This window comes from Jaculus jaculus, chromosome 4, assembly GCF_020740685.1.
Source record: "Jaculus jaculus isolate mJacJac1 chromosome 4, mJacJac1.mat.Y.cur, whole genome shotgun sequence".
Classification (NCBI taxonomy): Eukaryota; Metazoa; Chordata; class Mammalia; order Rodentia; family Dipodidae; genus Jaculus; species Jaculus jaculus.
In genome coordinates, this window is record NC_059105.1 from 34301577 (window position 1) to 34314850 (window position 13274).

Sequence of the window (13274 nt, forward strand, 5' to 3'; positions counted from 1 at the left end):
GGGTGGGGGGAGGGGGAAGAAACCTCTTAGCATGCTCATTTATGATGGTGATGACCTCTGCTCTCCTCCTGCTCCACCGTGGGGCTGGTTTTGTCATCAGGCAGTTGATTTCTGGGGGTGGGTGGGATATGGGCATCCCCATCTGTGTGTGCCTTGTGGGGCCTACATTTAGTGCAGGATTATGTTACCCCCATGGAGACACTGAGCCCTGGAAGACAGCCCACTAACAGGATTAGGGTTTCAGAACTGGAGACAGGAAAGCATCAGGGAGTGGAGGAGAGGACAGGAGAAGAGAGGAGGACAGCTCAGGGACCCTGGCTGGTGGAGAAATGGGCTGGGGGAAGAGCTAGGAGTGGGCCAGAAGAGGCTGGCTAACACCATCCAGGAAAGATAGAGGGAGGAATGTAGACACTGCAGCTGGAGAAGATGGACCCTTCAGATCTGAGCACCTGTGTTTGGAAGCTATCTTCTCATTCCCCTTAAGGATAGTCTGAGTGTATCTAACTCCAAGTGGGCAGAAGAGAGCCACAAAAACAGAGGCCTGAGGTTCCAGAGCACCTCCCCCAACTCTTCCCAGGTGGCATTTCTGCACCCACAGAGCAGGGAGCAGTGACGGTGAAGAGCCCAGCAGACCTCCATGTTCTTCTGGGTTCACTGGAGAAGGCTGAGGAGCCATGGCACTCTCTGGACCTCCTGTCTGCCCTCTTTCCCAGAACCCCGGAGCACAATCTTGGCCTAGGAGCATGAGGAATTCAGCTCAAGGCTGGCAGTGCCAGGGAGGCTGGATTTAGTGCCCACGGAACTTGGGCAAAACTGGCCACAGTGACTTGACAGAGAAAAGTTCAAGTGCATATATAATGCATTTTCCCTGGGGGTTCCTGAGCGGAGAGGCTAAAGATCTGAGCTCATCCCGTGGCAGATAAAAGGCACAAACTGAATTACCAAGTACACCGGACTCAGTTATAATGGAGGGAGACAGATAAAACTGAGGGACTTGAACTTGGAAAGGGCACGGGCCCTTTTCAGAGCACATATAATCCTGGGTAAGCCCATGCAATCCCACCCACCCCTTCTGAAGGCTGGTGCCCTCTCTTAGCTTGTGAGTCTTATTTACATATAAGTCAGGTGTCCATGATGAGACTTAGAAAACACTCAAATGATTATTTAAAGGAATAATTGTATTCCTGACCAACAGTGAAGCTAGGATGGGCACATTTATCTGAGACAGTTCATACGCAGGCCGATCAGATGACTTATCACAGTACCTTCCAGGCCTATGATTTTAAAAGAGGCAGATAAATATCCCACGGGGCCCTGTTACTTTTTAAATTGACAACTTGCTTCTGTTGGAGAAAAGCTGTGTGAGCCCAATCCATTGATTGTATCTACAGAGGGCTTCTGTCTGCAGAGTGCCAGGTGCTCTGCCAACAACCGCTGTGGCACTATTCCATTGGGATGGCTGGGGACACTGAGGCACAGGACTAGGGAGGAAAGTTCCAAAGCCACTCAGCGCATCCTCTCAGAAGATCTGAGAACAGACGTCTCATGCTTCCAACTCTTAGCCAGCCGATTTGGAGGGTTTGATTTTCTGACAGTACTCTCTCCTTTCAAGTCTCTGATTTAAAAAAAATGATTTGTTTTAATTTAGAAAATAAATATAGGGCAGAGGAGTTTTGAAGTAGGGCCTTTGTTTTGAAGGGATGTGGCCAAGTCACACAAATAGTAGCTTCTTTCAACTCTCCATCCTCACGGCTCTGGGACGGAGCCCACACCCCCACGGCGATGCTGAGCCCCGGCTTCTGAACCACGTTACTCACCAAAGGCTCGGCACTCCGGGCTGTGCATGCGTCTCAGCCCTTAGACAGAAAGTCAATGCCCCTGTGGTGTGGATGCAAGATGAGGAACAGGGCCTGGGGCAGACCGTTGAGAGCGCCAGCTTCGAAGCCTGGTGATCAGGGGACTCCAGGATGTCTCTGTCACTGCTGCAAGTTGCTTAGTCTATGAGAGCCACAATTCCACAGTCCATGGGACATCATGAAATTCTGAAGCAACTAAGGTTGGTGCCTCAGGGTTTACAGAGCCCCTTAATGCTCATCATTACATTGATATGATGAGCTCACTGGATCCCTGCCAGTTATTGGTTGATTCTGGAAGTTTGTAGGCCCAAACCTTTACCTTACCCTTATCCTCAACTTTCCATGCCCCTGGATAGCAGGGAGTATTACCCCTACCTTTTGTGCCCATTTGTTTTCCAGATATAGAGCACAGAACTGCCCAACAAAGAAAGGAGAACTGAAGGCAAGGATTTTTACCTAAGCATGAAAAGCGGGGTCCTTTGTCCTACTGTGCCAACACCGGTCGTAACCCAGTTTCTCAGGCATAGACTGTCTCTCCAGTACAGACTCATGGGGTCAGAATCTCAGACAATGGTAGGTCTGTGGCCAAGGGCTTATGCCTTTGAGTGCCTCTTGTTGCTCTTCATGAACCCTTCTTGGTATGTGTGTGCATAATTATGCTTATAATCACACACACACACACACACACACACACACACACACACACACACACCTTTCTCCACTGTATTGACAACATTGTGTGTGTCTGGGCTGTTACGCATACAGCTGGTGAAACCAAAAGCAGTACTTCCTGCTGTGGTTTTTGAAGAAACGCATGTGAAGTCATTTGCATAATCTAAGGGAGCTCGTGGGCTGGGAATGGGTTCCATCAGGCGGACAAGATCCCTGCCTTGTGGTTACACCATAAATATGCAAAAGGAGGGCCCGCCCTGTTGAAAATCATGGGTTCCATATTTATGGCATGTGGAACTGGACAAGGAGTTGGGGACATGCTATGCATGTGATCTGCGTGACCAGGCTACGTTTTGCCGGGAGGATATTCACGATGCCCGGCGACAGCAGGATAGGGTCTCTCTCAGGCAACCTCATGAGTGCCTGCTGAACAGAGAAAGACCAAGGAGAAGCTGCTCACTGGTTGTGGAGGCCAGGAAAGAGTTCTTTAAAGTCACTTGCTCATAGGCTTAGCCTAGACCATGCTTCGCCCAGCCCGGGTGCAAAGTGTGGGGAGTGTTTTGCAAGGACATAGCACAGCTGTCCTTCATCACCTTGAGTGCTCATTAATCTTGTTTTTCTCCAATTGCCCTGATTCCCTAGTCTTTGATAGACTGCGTTGTTGTCGACAATGATCAGGGAATTGAAACTGATTCCAAATTTGTGCCCCAAACGTCACAATACCCTCCCTGCTCTGTGTGCACTGGGAAGGCATTTGCAAACTCTCCATGTACTCCAGCGACCAACAAACTGCCCCTTCTCTCTCTCTCTCTCTCTCTGTTCTGCTGTTTCCTGAGGTCCTGCTGTCTGAATTTCACTTCCAAGCCCACCACTTAGCACCAGTGAACTTGGCACAGTGCCCAGCATCCAGAGGCCACAGAGAGAATGCCAGCAGGTGGACAAACTCCTCCCCACAGTCTCACTGCCCTCAAGCCCTCTCCTCACCCTGCCCCCCCCCCACTTATGGCAACAAATCAAGCTGCGGTAGACTTGACAAATGTATTTGGCATGGTTCACTCAACTCTTTCAACCTCAACAGCCTGGAGAGCTGCACATTAAACACAGATATCTGGGGGAGACCTGCTAATGAAGGGCCAGCAGGGAGCACCATAGCAGGGGAGGACAGGAAGGCCTGTTGGTCTCCTGCCATGTGCAGCAGGGTGAGGGAGCTGGAGAGTGAGGAGAAGCCTAATTTGCTGGCTTTCCGTTTTTGCTGCCTTGTTTTAAGTGTCAGGAGGGTGACTGTCTAAAATGTCCCATCTCCCTTTATTGGGTAGAATTGATGGTCTACAGCAAAACACCCCCCTGCCAGCTTACCCACTGGCTATTGGGGAGGAGAAATTTTGCCAAGGGCATAAAGAGGACTTTGAAGAGAGCCAAGATGTTTTCATTATGGCAAAGCTGAGAAGGATGATGTTGCAGACCAGAAAGCGGAATTCAATTCTCAGGCATAACTTCCCTGCAGGAAGAATGGTAAGGATAGGGCTGGAGAGATAGCTTAGCGGTTAAGCGCTTGTCTGTGAAGCCTAAGGACCCTGGTTCGAGGCTCAATTCCCCAGTGGTGGCACATGCATCTGGAGTTCGTTTGTAGTGGCTAGAGGCCCTGATTTGCCCTCTCTCTCTCTCTTTCTCTCTCATCACTCTCAAATAAATAAATTAAATTAAAAAAAAAAGAATAGCAGGGATAAAGCTAGGTGGACAGCATTCTATCAAAACATGCAGGGCTAAGGTATTTCCTAAAGCAGATTTCCTACAAATGGTGTTTTAAATAGCATCCCGGTCCATGTGTGTGCTTTCAAAGGAAATTTATGCTTCAGTTTTCCTCTGACCAGTGCTGCTTAGTCATTGAACCTGGACAAGCAGGCAGTCAAGGGAGCCTTGTGTCTCTCCGCCAGGGCCCACCCTACCAGCAATTGGCTGTCACCTGTGACCTGTGGTCCTGGACTCTACTTTCTTACAGAACACAAGATGAAGAGTGCAGACGAGTGGAATGGGAATGGGGTGGGATGAAGACTCAACTCTAGGAGTTCCCAGGCCCCAGTGAAATCTCAGCTACCACTTCTGACTGGCCACCAGCCACTTTTCCTGAAACCAAGGCGATAGGAGACAAGACGAGGCCCACATATCAAGGGGGATGTCTTTTCATTGTACGGATCTCCTTTACTGGGGCGATGAGGAACTCTCTCTCTCTCTCTCTCTCTCTCTCTCTCTCTCTCTCTCTCTCTGTGTGTGTGTGTGTGTGTGTGTGTGTGTGTGAGAGAGAGAGAGAGAGAGAGAGAGAGAGAGAGAGAGAGGTACCTGGTAATATCTAGAAACCATGATTTTCATATGAATGGTGCTATGTTACTATGGTGATTTTATTTTAAATTCACTCCTTTCAAAAACACATTTCCTGAGTGAGACTGCCAACACTAAAGGGCAGAATTTCTGGGTCTAAGACTTTCAGCAGTTATAGAGCAAAGCTGCCTTGGGACAGTGACAGGGGCTAGAGGGGTCCTCCTTTGGAAAAACCTTGTGAGCACAGGTGCTCTATTTTAACAGCTTACAACTCCAGAGACCAGGGCCTGGCTGGACTGGGGCACTGAGGTAGATCTATTGCCTTACTCACACCTGATTCCCTTGCAGGGGAGGATCGGCAGCCCCTGGGAAGCCCCAGGGCGTCCCACTTATCTTCCTGACCTGAAAGTCAACCAGTCTGCAGGGGTCACCATGACTGTGCTTCCCATCACAGAGGTGCCCCTGTCCCCACATGAGTGAGACAAGCTGTTTCCAATGAGCCCTTCCGCCTGCTGAATGAACACACGACGCACGCAGCTCATCGCCAGCTGCCGAAGCAGAACGTCATGTGTTTTAGGAAAGCTGAGTGTCAGGCACTCGTTCTCATGTACAACAAAAGCCCCGTATCACCCACACGGACCACGCGTCTGGGAGCCCCAGACACTAAAGGCACCAGCAGAGAGAATTCAATGCCTCACCGCCAAGGCTGGATGGCTCGTTCAGATCCCATCCCCAACACAGAACTTCTCATTATTTATTGCCCTCTTTCTTCTCTGGGACATTGTGATTCCCTCTCAGGATTTTGTGCCCTTTCATTTCCAGACCTCGGCTACTCCTGGACTACAGTTTCATGTGGTTTTGTGATTGTTAACCCGGCATGTGGAAGGGATTCGGGCCATAAGTGCTCAATGAGTCCTGTGTAGGGAGACACGAGTGGGGCACGCATTTGCTCCTTCATTTGCAGTGAGAGAACACTCTCTCTCACTCTCTCTTTCTCTATAAGCTGCAACAGCAGCCAGGCTGTTGGAGAAATGGTGATTTCTAATCACTTTAGTATGAGAAAGAAAATATGCAGGGCCAGTGTGCCCTAGCATCTAGCAGTTATTTGGGCCTCACTAATCAAGGGCTCCTCCCAGTATGGGGGTCAATGTGAAGCTAGTCTTGTCCCATCCCTCCTTGCCCCCCATAGTGTGCTTTCTAGGGGGGAGTGGATCTACCTTGTGGTTTTTGCCATGCCGGTATACCATCCAGTCTTCACCGTTCGTGCTGACCTCCAGTTTGTAAGATTTGACGTAGTAGCCTCTCTGGGTTTCCCTGGAAATTGCTCCCTGCGTGGCAATGGCGGTGAGCATGGTGAGGAAGCGGAGGTCCACCTGCGAAGAGACGGTAAGAAAATTAGAGGACCACTCCTCCCGACAACATCTGGGTTTTCCTTTTTCTAAATTTATTTATTTATTTGAGAGAGAGAAAGATAGAGAGAAATCGATAGAGAAAGAGAGAATGAGTGCACTGGGGCCTCTAGCCACCGGAAACAAACTCCAGATGCATGCGCCACCTTGTGTATCTGGCTTATGTGGGTACTGGGGAATTGAAATGGATCCTTTGGCTTCGCAGACATGCACCTTAACTGCTAAACCATTTCTCCAGCCCCTGACATTTCCTTTAAAAAAATGATGGGCTGGAGAGATGGCTTAGCAGTTAAGCGCTTGCCTGTGAAGCCTAAGGACCTAGGTTCAAGGCTCGATTCCCCAGGACCCACGTTAGCCAGATGCACAAGGGGGCGCACACGTCTGGAGTTCGTTTGCAGTGGCTGGAGGCCCTGGCACACCCATTCTCTCTCTCTCTCTTTTTGCTCTGTCTGTCACTCTCAAATAAATAAAAATAAAAAATATAAACAAAAAAAATTTAAAAAATGATTGCCATACTTAGCTCACAATCTGGGTCTGGGATTCATGGGGCATACTTGTAATTAGCATCATTTTGCAATTCCACTGGACAATTAAACTCAAACTGACTTCCTACCAGATGGGCCACTTTAAGACATGAAACTTGGGGCAGGGCGGATGGCTCAGTGGACAAAGCGCTTTGCCATGCATGTTTGGGTACTTGTATTCAGACTGTCAGACCTCATATGCGCTGTGGCACACACATGCCCCCACTCACATACACTAACATTTGCACATTGACCCAACACATAAACACAGAAAAGGATTATTATTTTTTTCTTTCTGCTGTTTTTTTTTTTTTTGGCAAATCTAAATGAAAAATTTTCAATTCCTCCTAACTGCTGAACACCTAGAATTATGAAGCCTCCTTCCTTACCCATGGTCTCCTCTGATTATGAAAACAGATGCTATCTTAAGGGAGCATTGAGTAGATAAATGCATTCTACTCCAATGTGGTCCATTTCAATCTAATCCACTTGAAATGGACGTGGCAATAGCCACACAGCCCATCTCTGTCTCCCCTCCCCGCATTCCCTCACTCCTTTGTGTCTTCAGTTGCTCAGGTCATCAAGGGGTCAAAGGGCACAAAGAGTCTGCCCGAGCAATTAGGCTTATGCACCAAATCCTGACCTTTTGCTCTCGGAGGAGGATGACCAGCATTGTAAGGTACCTCCTGTCCGACAATGCCAAACCCATTTGGAAATTGCCAGGGGGGAGGGGGATGTTGTTCCTTTCCTGGCCATGGCGTTTCTAAATGGCAGTCTCCATGTTACCAAAACTTAACGTTTACAAACTGGTAAAACCCAATTCAGCAAGCATTCACTGGCTAGCTGGTACATTCAGAGCACTATGAAGTAATCAAAAGAGCATGCAGTGCCTTGTGTGTGTATGAGAACAGGTGGATAGCAGTAACAATGGTATGAGATGAAGGACCAAAGCTAAGGGGTATACTCAAGAGACTGTAACCACAAGTACTTTCTGGAAGCTTTGCAAGATGAAAGGATTTTTGGAGAGGCAGAGAGGAGAAAGACAGTGACAAATGGCCTGAGGTTGTGCTGTTAGAACCTCTGTGGCTCCCTGGAGTTTCTAAGTAGTCTCTCTCTCTCTCTCTCTCTCTCTCCCTCCTTCCATCTGCTCTGTAGTCTTCTTCTTAGCACAGAGGTCACCATGTCACATCAGAGCCAGGACAGGCTTGTGAGTGGGTCGCAAGGCTGTCTGTGTGTCATAAAAGCAGACGTTGCTCTGGTATAGAACTAGCTGCTTGCTTCCTCCCAGGGGATAAAGAACTGGACTTGTCTGCAGTGCGGGAACATCATTCCACACGAGCTGCAAGACTTGCTCAGGAAGAAAGCAAACAATAGTCTGAAAAGACGCCGCTGAGCATCTGGGTAACTTGAGTTAGTGACATTTTCCCATGTGTCTTCTGATAGCTATGTGCAAAACCTTGCTGGCAGGCTCCCTCCAAACAGCAAAGATCAGGAGAAGTTGGCATGTTCAGCTAGCACCCAACAAACCTGCTTTTCGGAAGACACTCTCCCCACGTCTCTGGTGCCCCTGCCCTGTGCCAAGAATGAAAAAGATCTGGAACTATCTATAGAACATTCCTTTGGTACAGATAGGGCAAAACGGCATCCTGGCCAAGCAACTTTTCCCAGGCTGATTAATCTACAGAAGGGCAAGGCTAGGACTCCTCTTCCTCATCACTTTATCCTGCACAGAGCACAGTGCCTGGCATAGTCCTTTGCTTGGATATATGAATGAATGATTGGTTGAAGTGCTGAAGTGTTCTATTTCCTTGGTGTTCCTTGTCCACTCTAGCTGAGGAGCTACAATGCTGCCTGATCAATCAGCACGTGCACGCGCGCACACACACAACGCACTCCTGACAGCTGAGTAAGTACCTGGAGATACTCCTTGTTAGAATCCAAGTTGGGAGTCCACCCATTGTCATCACCATGGAGCCGGCTCTGCTGAGGGGTCCACCTCCCATCAGAGAAGGTGGATGAGGCACTGATCTGTTCATTAGCGATCCGGCCTGACTCCATTCCCAGAGGGACATTGCACTGAAAGTCTGTAGAGTAAGAGACAGTCAAGGGCATAGCTCAACTTCTCAACCTTAGACCCCTGGGGCCGCGCAATCATGGCTCCCTCCTAGGGACAAGTCTCATCGTGAATGCAATTACATGCTCGCCTTTTGAAAACAACTATACCAAGTCACACAGTTGACAACCCCTCGGGGTCTGAAAGAAACTAAATTGGACCTAAAAGAAATTAGGTGATGGATAAATAAGAAACATCATGCAAATTAAAAAAAAAAATACCATCTAACACACAAGCACCATCACTGCTGCAGGCTACGGGTGCTGGCGGGTGCCAGATGCCCTGGTTCAGCAGCGCAGGTAGTCATGAGCTGGAGTCGTGGCAGTTTGGGTGGGCTGATCCATCGTGGGGAGCCTGGTTTTATGAACCCACACCCAGGAGGCACCTAGGCATGTCTCTGAGTGCTGGCACAGGAGACAGACATTCTAAAGCAGAAATACCTGTTTCTGTGAAACCTCTCTGTGAGCACATGCAGGTCACATTGTGTCCCCTGCACCACCTGTCTGGGCAAAGAGACTCAGAAGTCGCTCACTCTGGTCTCAGGCCTTCAGCTAAACTGCTGTCCTTTACATGAATGTTGTGGACACCGGTCAATCCTTGATCCACACGTGTTTGATAAGGGGCGGCCATCTCTCCTGGGTATCAAACTGTTCTTTAACTCTATGACTACACTGGCCAACTATACAACAAAAACCCAGCCACAGTGCTCCATACTGTTTCGTGGTCACGCGGACTGCATGCACTTTGATGAAAAGCAAAAGCAAAACGCAGAGCCGCCCATGGAGCTTCAGGAGGGTTGGGCTGCTTGTGAGTGGTTACATAGGTGGTGGGCTGCCCACAGAAATGCCAGGGTTCCTCAGCTCTCACCAGCCTCACAGTGCTTCTTTCTTCCTTCCCCAGACCATTGGGTTTCTGAGTAGCCAGGATGGTGCCTCTGACGCACAGCTGGGAGCAGCTGGTTTGGAGATAGAGCTTGGGGCCAGCAGAGTCCAGGAAGCTGAGCCCAGAACAGCAGCTTTTAATGCCCTGCACACAGACCCTGGCACATGGTAGAAGCCCCCTTAAACTATATTTCTTGGAAGTGGGAAGTGAAAGCCTGGGCAGCTGTATCACCTCCCTAGGGCTAAGGAGGGTTAGCGTCAAAATACATGAAGGAGAGAGGTGAATACAGCTCAGTTCGGTGACAATGGTCTCTCAGATTTGGGGACAACAGAGAAAATGTGTCCCAGATTAGAAAACATTATTACTTATCTACATAATCCCAACTATCCTCCTTTCCCACCCAGACATAAAGGAATAGAGGCTTGAGATAGTCCTGTGACCTTCTCTGGTAGTAACTCATTTTTGGTGCACATCTTTTCAAAAAAGAAAAGGAGATGGAGATGGGTCTTTTTCTTATCCATCGCCACCTGGAAAGAGGATGTGGCTCCCATTCCTTGACTTGGATGCTACTGTGACTTCTGCAGCATTTCTATTTCCTGCTCTCACAAAAGTCAGCCCTTCTACTATATCCACTCATGGCCTGATAGGAGGACAGAACAGGGGCTCCCAAATGACCAACTCACTCTCTAGTGGCTCTTGGGGTACCAGGTAGTAACGTGCAGAAAAGCCATCCTTGGCCACCGCCATGTCCGTGTGAAAAGTCAGAGAGAGGATCCCGGTTGATGAGCGGAGTTCAGAGGGTGTCTTGGTCCCACAGTACTTGCCAATCAGTGGACCAACTGGACACAGGAGACAAAGAGATGACAGAAGACATGGGCATCTCAAGCTGGGATGTCATTGCTCTCCCCCTTCCCACCGCTGTGTGCCAGTCAGTCAGGCCTCACTGTAGATGCATTGGCATAAAAACCCGAAGACGTGCTTCAAGAACAATGTCTGATATATGTTTTTGTACTGCACATTAAAAAGTACTTTCCCCGAGCTGGCTTCATTTTATTCTCCCATCTCTGGGAGATGAGCCAGAAGGTATCATTTCAATACCTGCTCTACGGAGGGAGAAATTGAGTTTCAGAGGTCAGGTGATATTTCCTTGTTCAGACCACTAGAAAATAGCAGAGCTGGGACCCAAACTCCTGTTTCCTGTCTCAATCTTATGCTTTTCCCAGGAGAATAAATTGTTCTCTGCCTAACCATCAAGTCTCCCTTATATTGGAAACTTCTAAGAATAACTATAGAATGTTTTCCTTCCCATACTGACTGTGCCCAAGATCTATGTTGGTCTTCACCTGGGACACGCAAATTACTCTTGGCTTGGAATGATATTAGTGATGATGAAGTTATGGTAATGATAACAACATTCTATAGCTAAGATACAGAGAAGTTCACTATCTTGTCAGGGTCGCCCAGCATAGCCCGGGTCAAGTCCAGGCAGTGTGGCTTTAAGTCACAAGGTTATATTCCGAGGGTTTGGTTAAGGAGTCACTTTCTATTCTGTAACTTGATATGGAAAAGAATATCCCTTGTACTTTTGCTCTCCTTGTCCAAGAATCTACTGTCTCCCATCTTCTTTCCAGAGAAGTATCTACAAGAAAATAGACCATATCCCAGTCACTTCCAAGCGACAACAGTGACATCACTTACCATGTGGGATTCCATCCCAGATGTCCAGCCAGTCATATTTGCAGTCCCCCTCTCCCATCTGCAGAGGGTCGTGCTCCAGGTCGAAGGTCAAGAACTGTAGGATGATCTCCATCCTGGGATTTGCCAGGATGGTGAAGGTGCAGTCCAGGTTGTGTGGGTATTTCTCTGGAAAACCAGGGGATTCGATGGTTCCATTGGGGCTCGTGAAGTTCTTAGAACAATCTTCAGAGCCTGTGGGTCAGAGACAGAGACAGAAGGATGGCATGAAGAAGCAGCTTTTCTCTGGGTTGCCTCTGCCACATGGGTCTTTTAAGTGTTTGGACCCAAATCCCTTTACTCATGGGGGGGGGGTGCAGCACACCCTTCCCTTCCACATGTCAAGCTCTTACTCCTGACCCTCTTTGGGATGGAAATTAGAGAGGCAAGAAGAATTGCTTTGTCTATTAGAGTAAGAGCACCAGTTGAGGAATTAAGAGGTAAGTGATAATATGAGAGTGTGTGTGTGTGTGTGTGTGTGTGTGTGTGTGTGTGTGTGAAAGAGAGAGAGAGAAAGAGAGAGAGAGAGAAAGAGAGAGAGAGAAAGAGAGAGAGAAAGATGAAGAACAGAGTCTCCTTTCTCAATTACTCAGCTGCTCACTCCAGAAATGTAAGTTATTTCAATCCTTAAGGAAGGCTTGCTGGTTGCCAGCAGGGCAAACAATGTTAGCCCTTATTTATTGCTGACCTCAACACTAGCCTCTATTGTACCACAGCCAGCTAAGTGCCCCTTTTCCCTCCCAGTTCCAAGGTGCCTCAGGGGAGGGGCAGAGGGGAGCTTGAGTCTCATTCATGTCCTGACTATATTAAAACGAGCTGCTCTGTACTGGTCAGACAATTAACAATCGCTGGTTTTTAGCCGGTGGATCACAGCGGGGCGTTGGGGATGCTAAAGGCCTCTTGGGCGGCAAGTTTGGAAAAATGCAGCAGTGTATTGACATTTGGAAGGCTTCTGCTTCTTTTGTGGTGGGGTTGGCCTTGTTTCTCTTCTAAGCTCTAGGGTCTGCTTTCTGGAGATGCATCCTGATGAAACGTGGCACACACTGGCAGCCCGCAGCCAACTTGGACAGCAGCGGGAGCGGTAAGAGGATTACAGCTACCATGGCTCCTAATGCCTCTAGGTGGAGTCTTGAAAAGAGCCCCTCATGCTTTAACCCAGCCACCATTTGCTAAGGTAGAGCCATGAATGGATCCTGGGAGCGTGGAGACCCAGGATGTATATAGAGCAAGTATGGGTGCAAGTTAATGAGGTGGATGTAAATGTTGGGCAATTACAATTGATTTCAATCACCACGTTTAGATTTTAAAATAGGAAAAGGAAGTGGGATTTATGAGGAGGATAATAGACACTTTAAGCATGAGTGGGAGGAAAAAAAACAACAACACAGAAATACTCAATAAACCAGGTGTTTACTGGCAAGATGTGTTCCCTGGGGTCTGCACTGAAATATAACTATGGGATGTCAATACAGCTGATCTTAGCCTGCAGCGATGTCTTTATCTGCAGCTCCCGTAGCAGGCTCCTCTGCAAGTCTCTTTATTGATGATGGCTTTCTGGAAAGCTGTGAATGTTTGACTTGGAAAAAGAACCATGTAAACAAGTGGGGTAAGGGGCTAGCAACTTTCTAGAACTCGGGCAGGGTAGGAAATTTCCATAACCTGTACCTAGCCATTGGTTACCTCTTTCCCCCCTTCCAGAGTCATGCCTTGCCAGTGTGAGAACTAGGGACTCAGGAGCGAGAGCTAACTTTGACAGGCTCCTGGGAAA

At 48.4% G+C, this 13274-nt stretch overlaps 1 protein-coding gene across 4 annotated transcripts in view; it reads right to left on the bottom strand.

The window, feature by feature from the left end:
- The window catches only part of Nrp2 (neuropilin 2), a 123515-nt gene that overhangs the window by 68394 nt on the left and 41847 nt on the right, over nt 1–13274 (bottom strand). For all 4 annotated transcript variants that reach the window (XM_004653555.2, XM_004653554.2, XM_004653558.3 and 1 more), the window contains exons 4-7: nt 11471–11701; nt 10456–10611; nt 8692–8861; nt 6062–6217 (exon numbers count right to left, since the gene is read on the bottom strand). In XM_004653555.2, coding sequence (XP_004653612.1) covers nt 6062–6217; nt 8692–8861; nt 10456–10611; nt 11471–11701 — 713 coding nt within the window. The remainder of the gene's footprint in view (nt 1–6061; nt 6218–8691; nt 8862–10455; nt 10612–11470; nt 11702–13274) is intronic.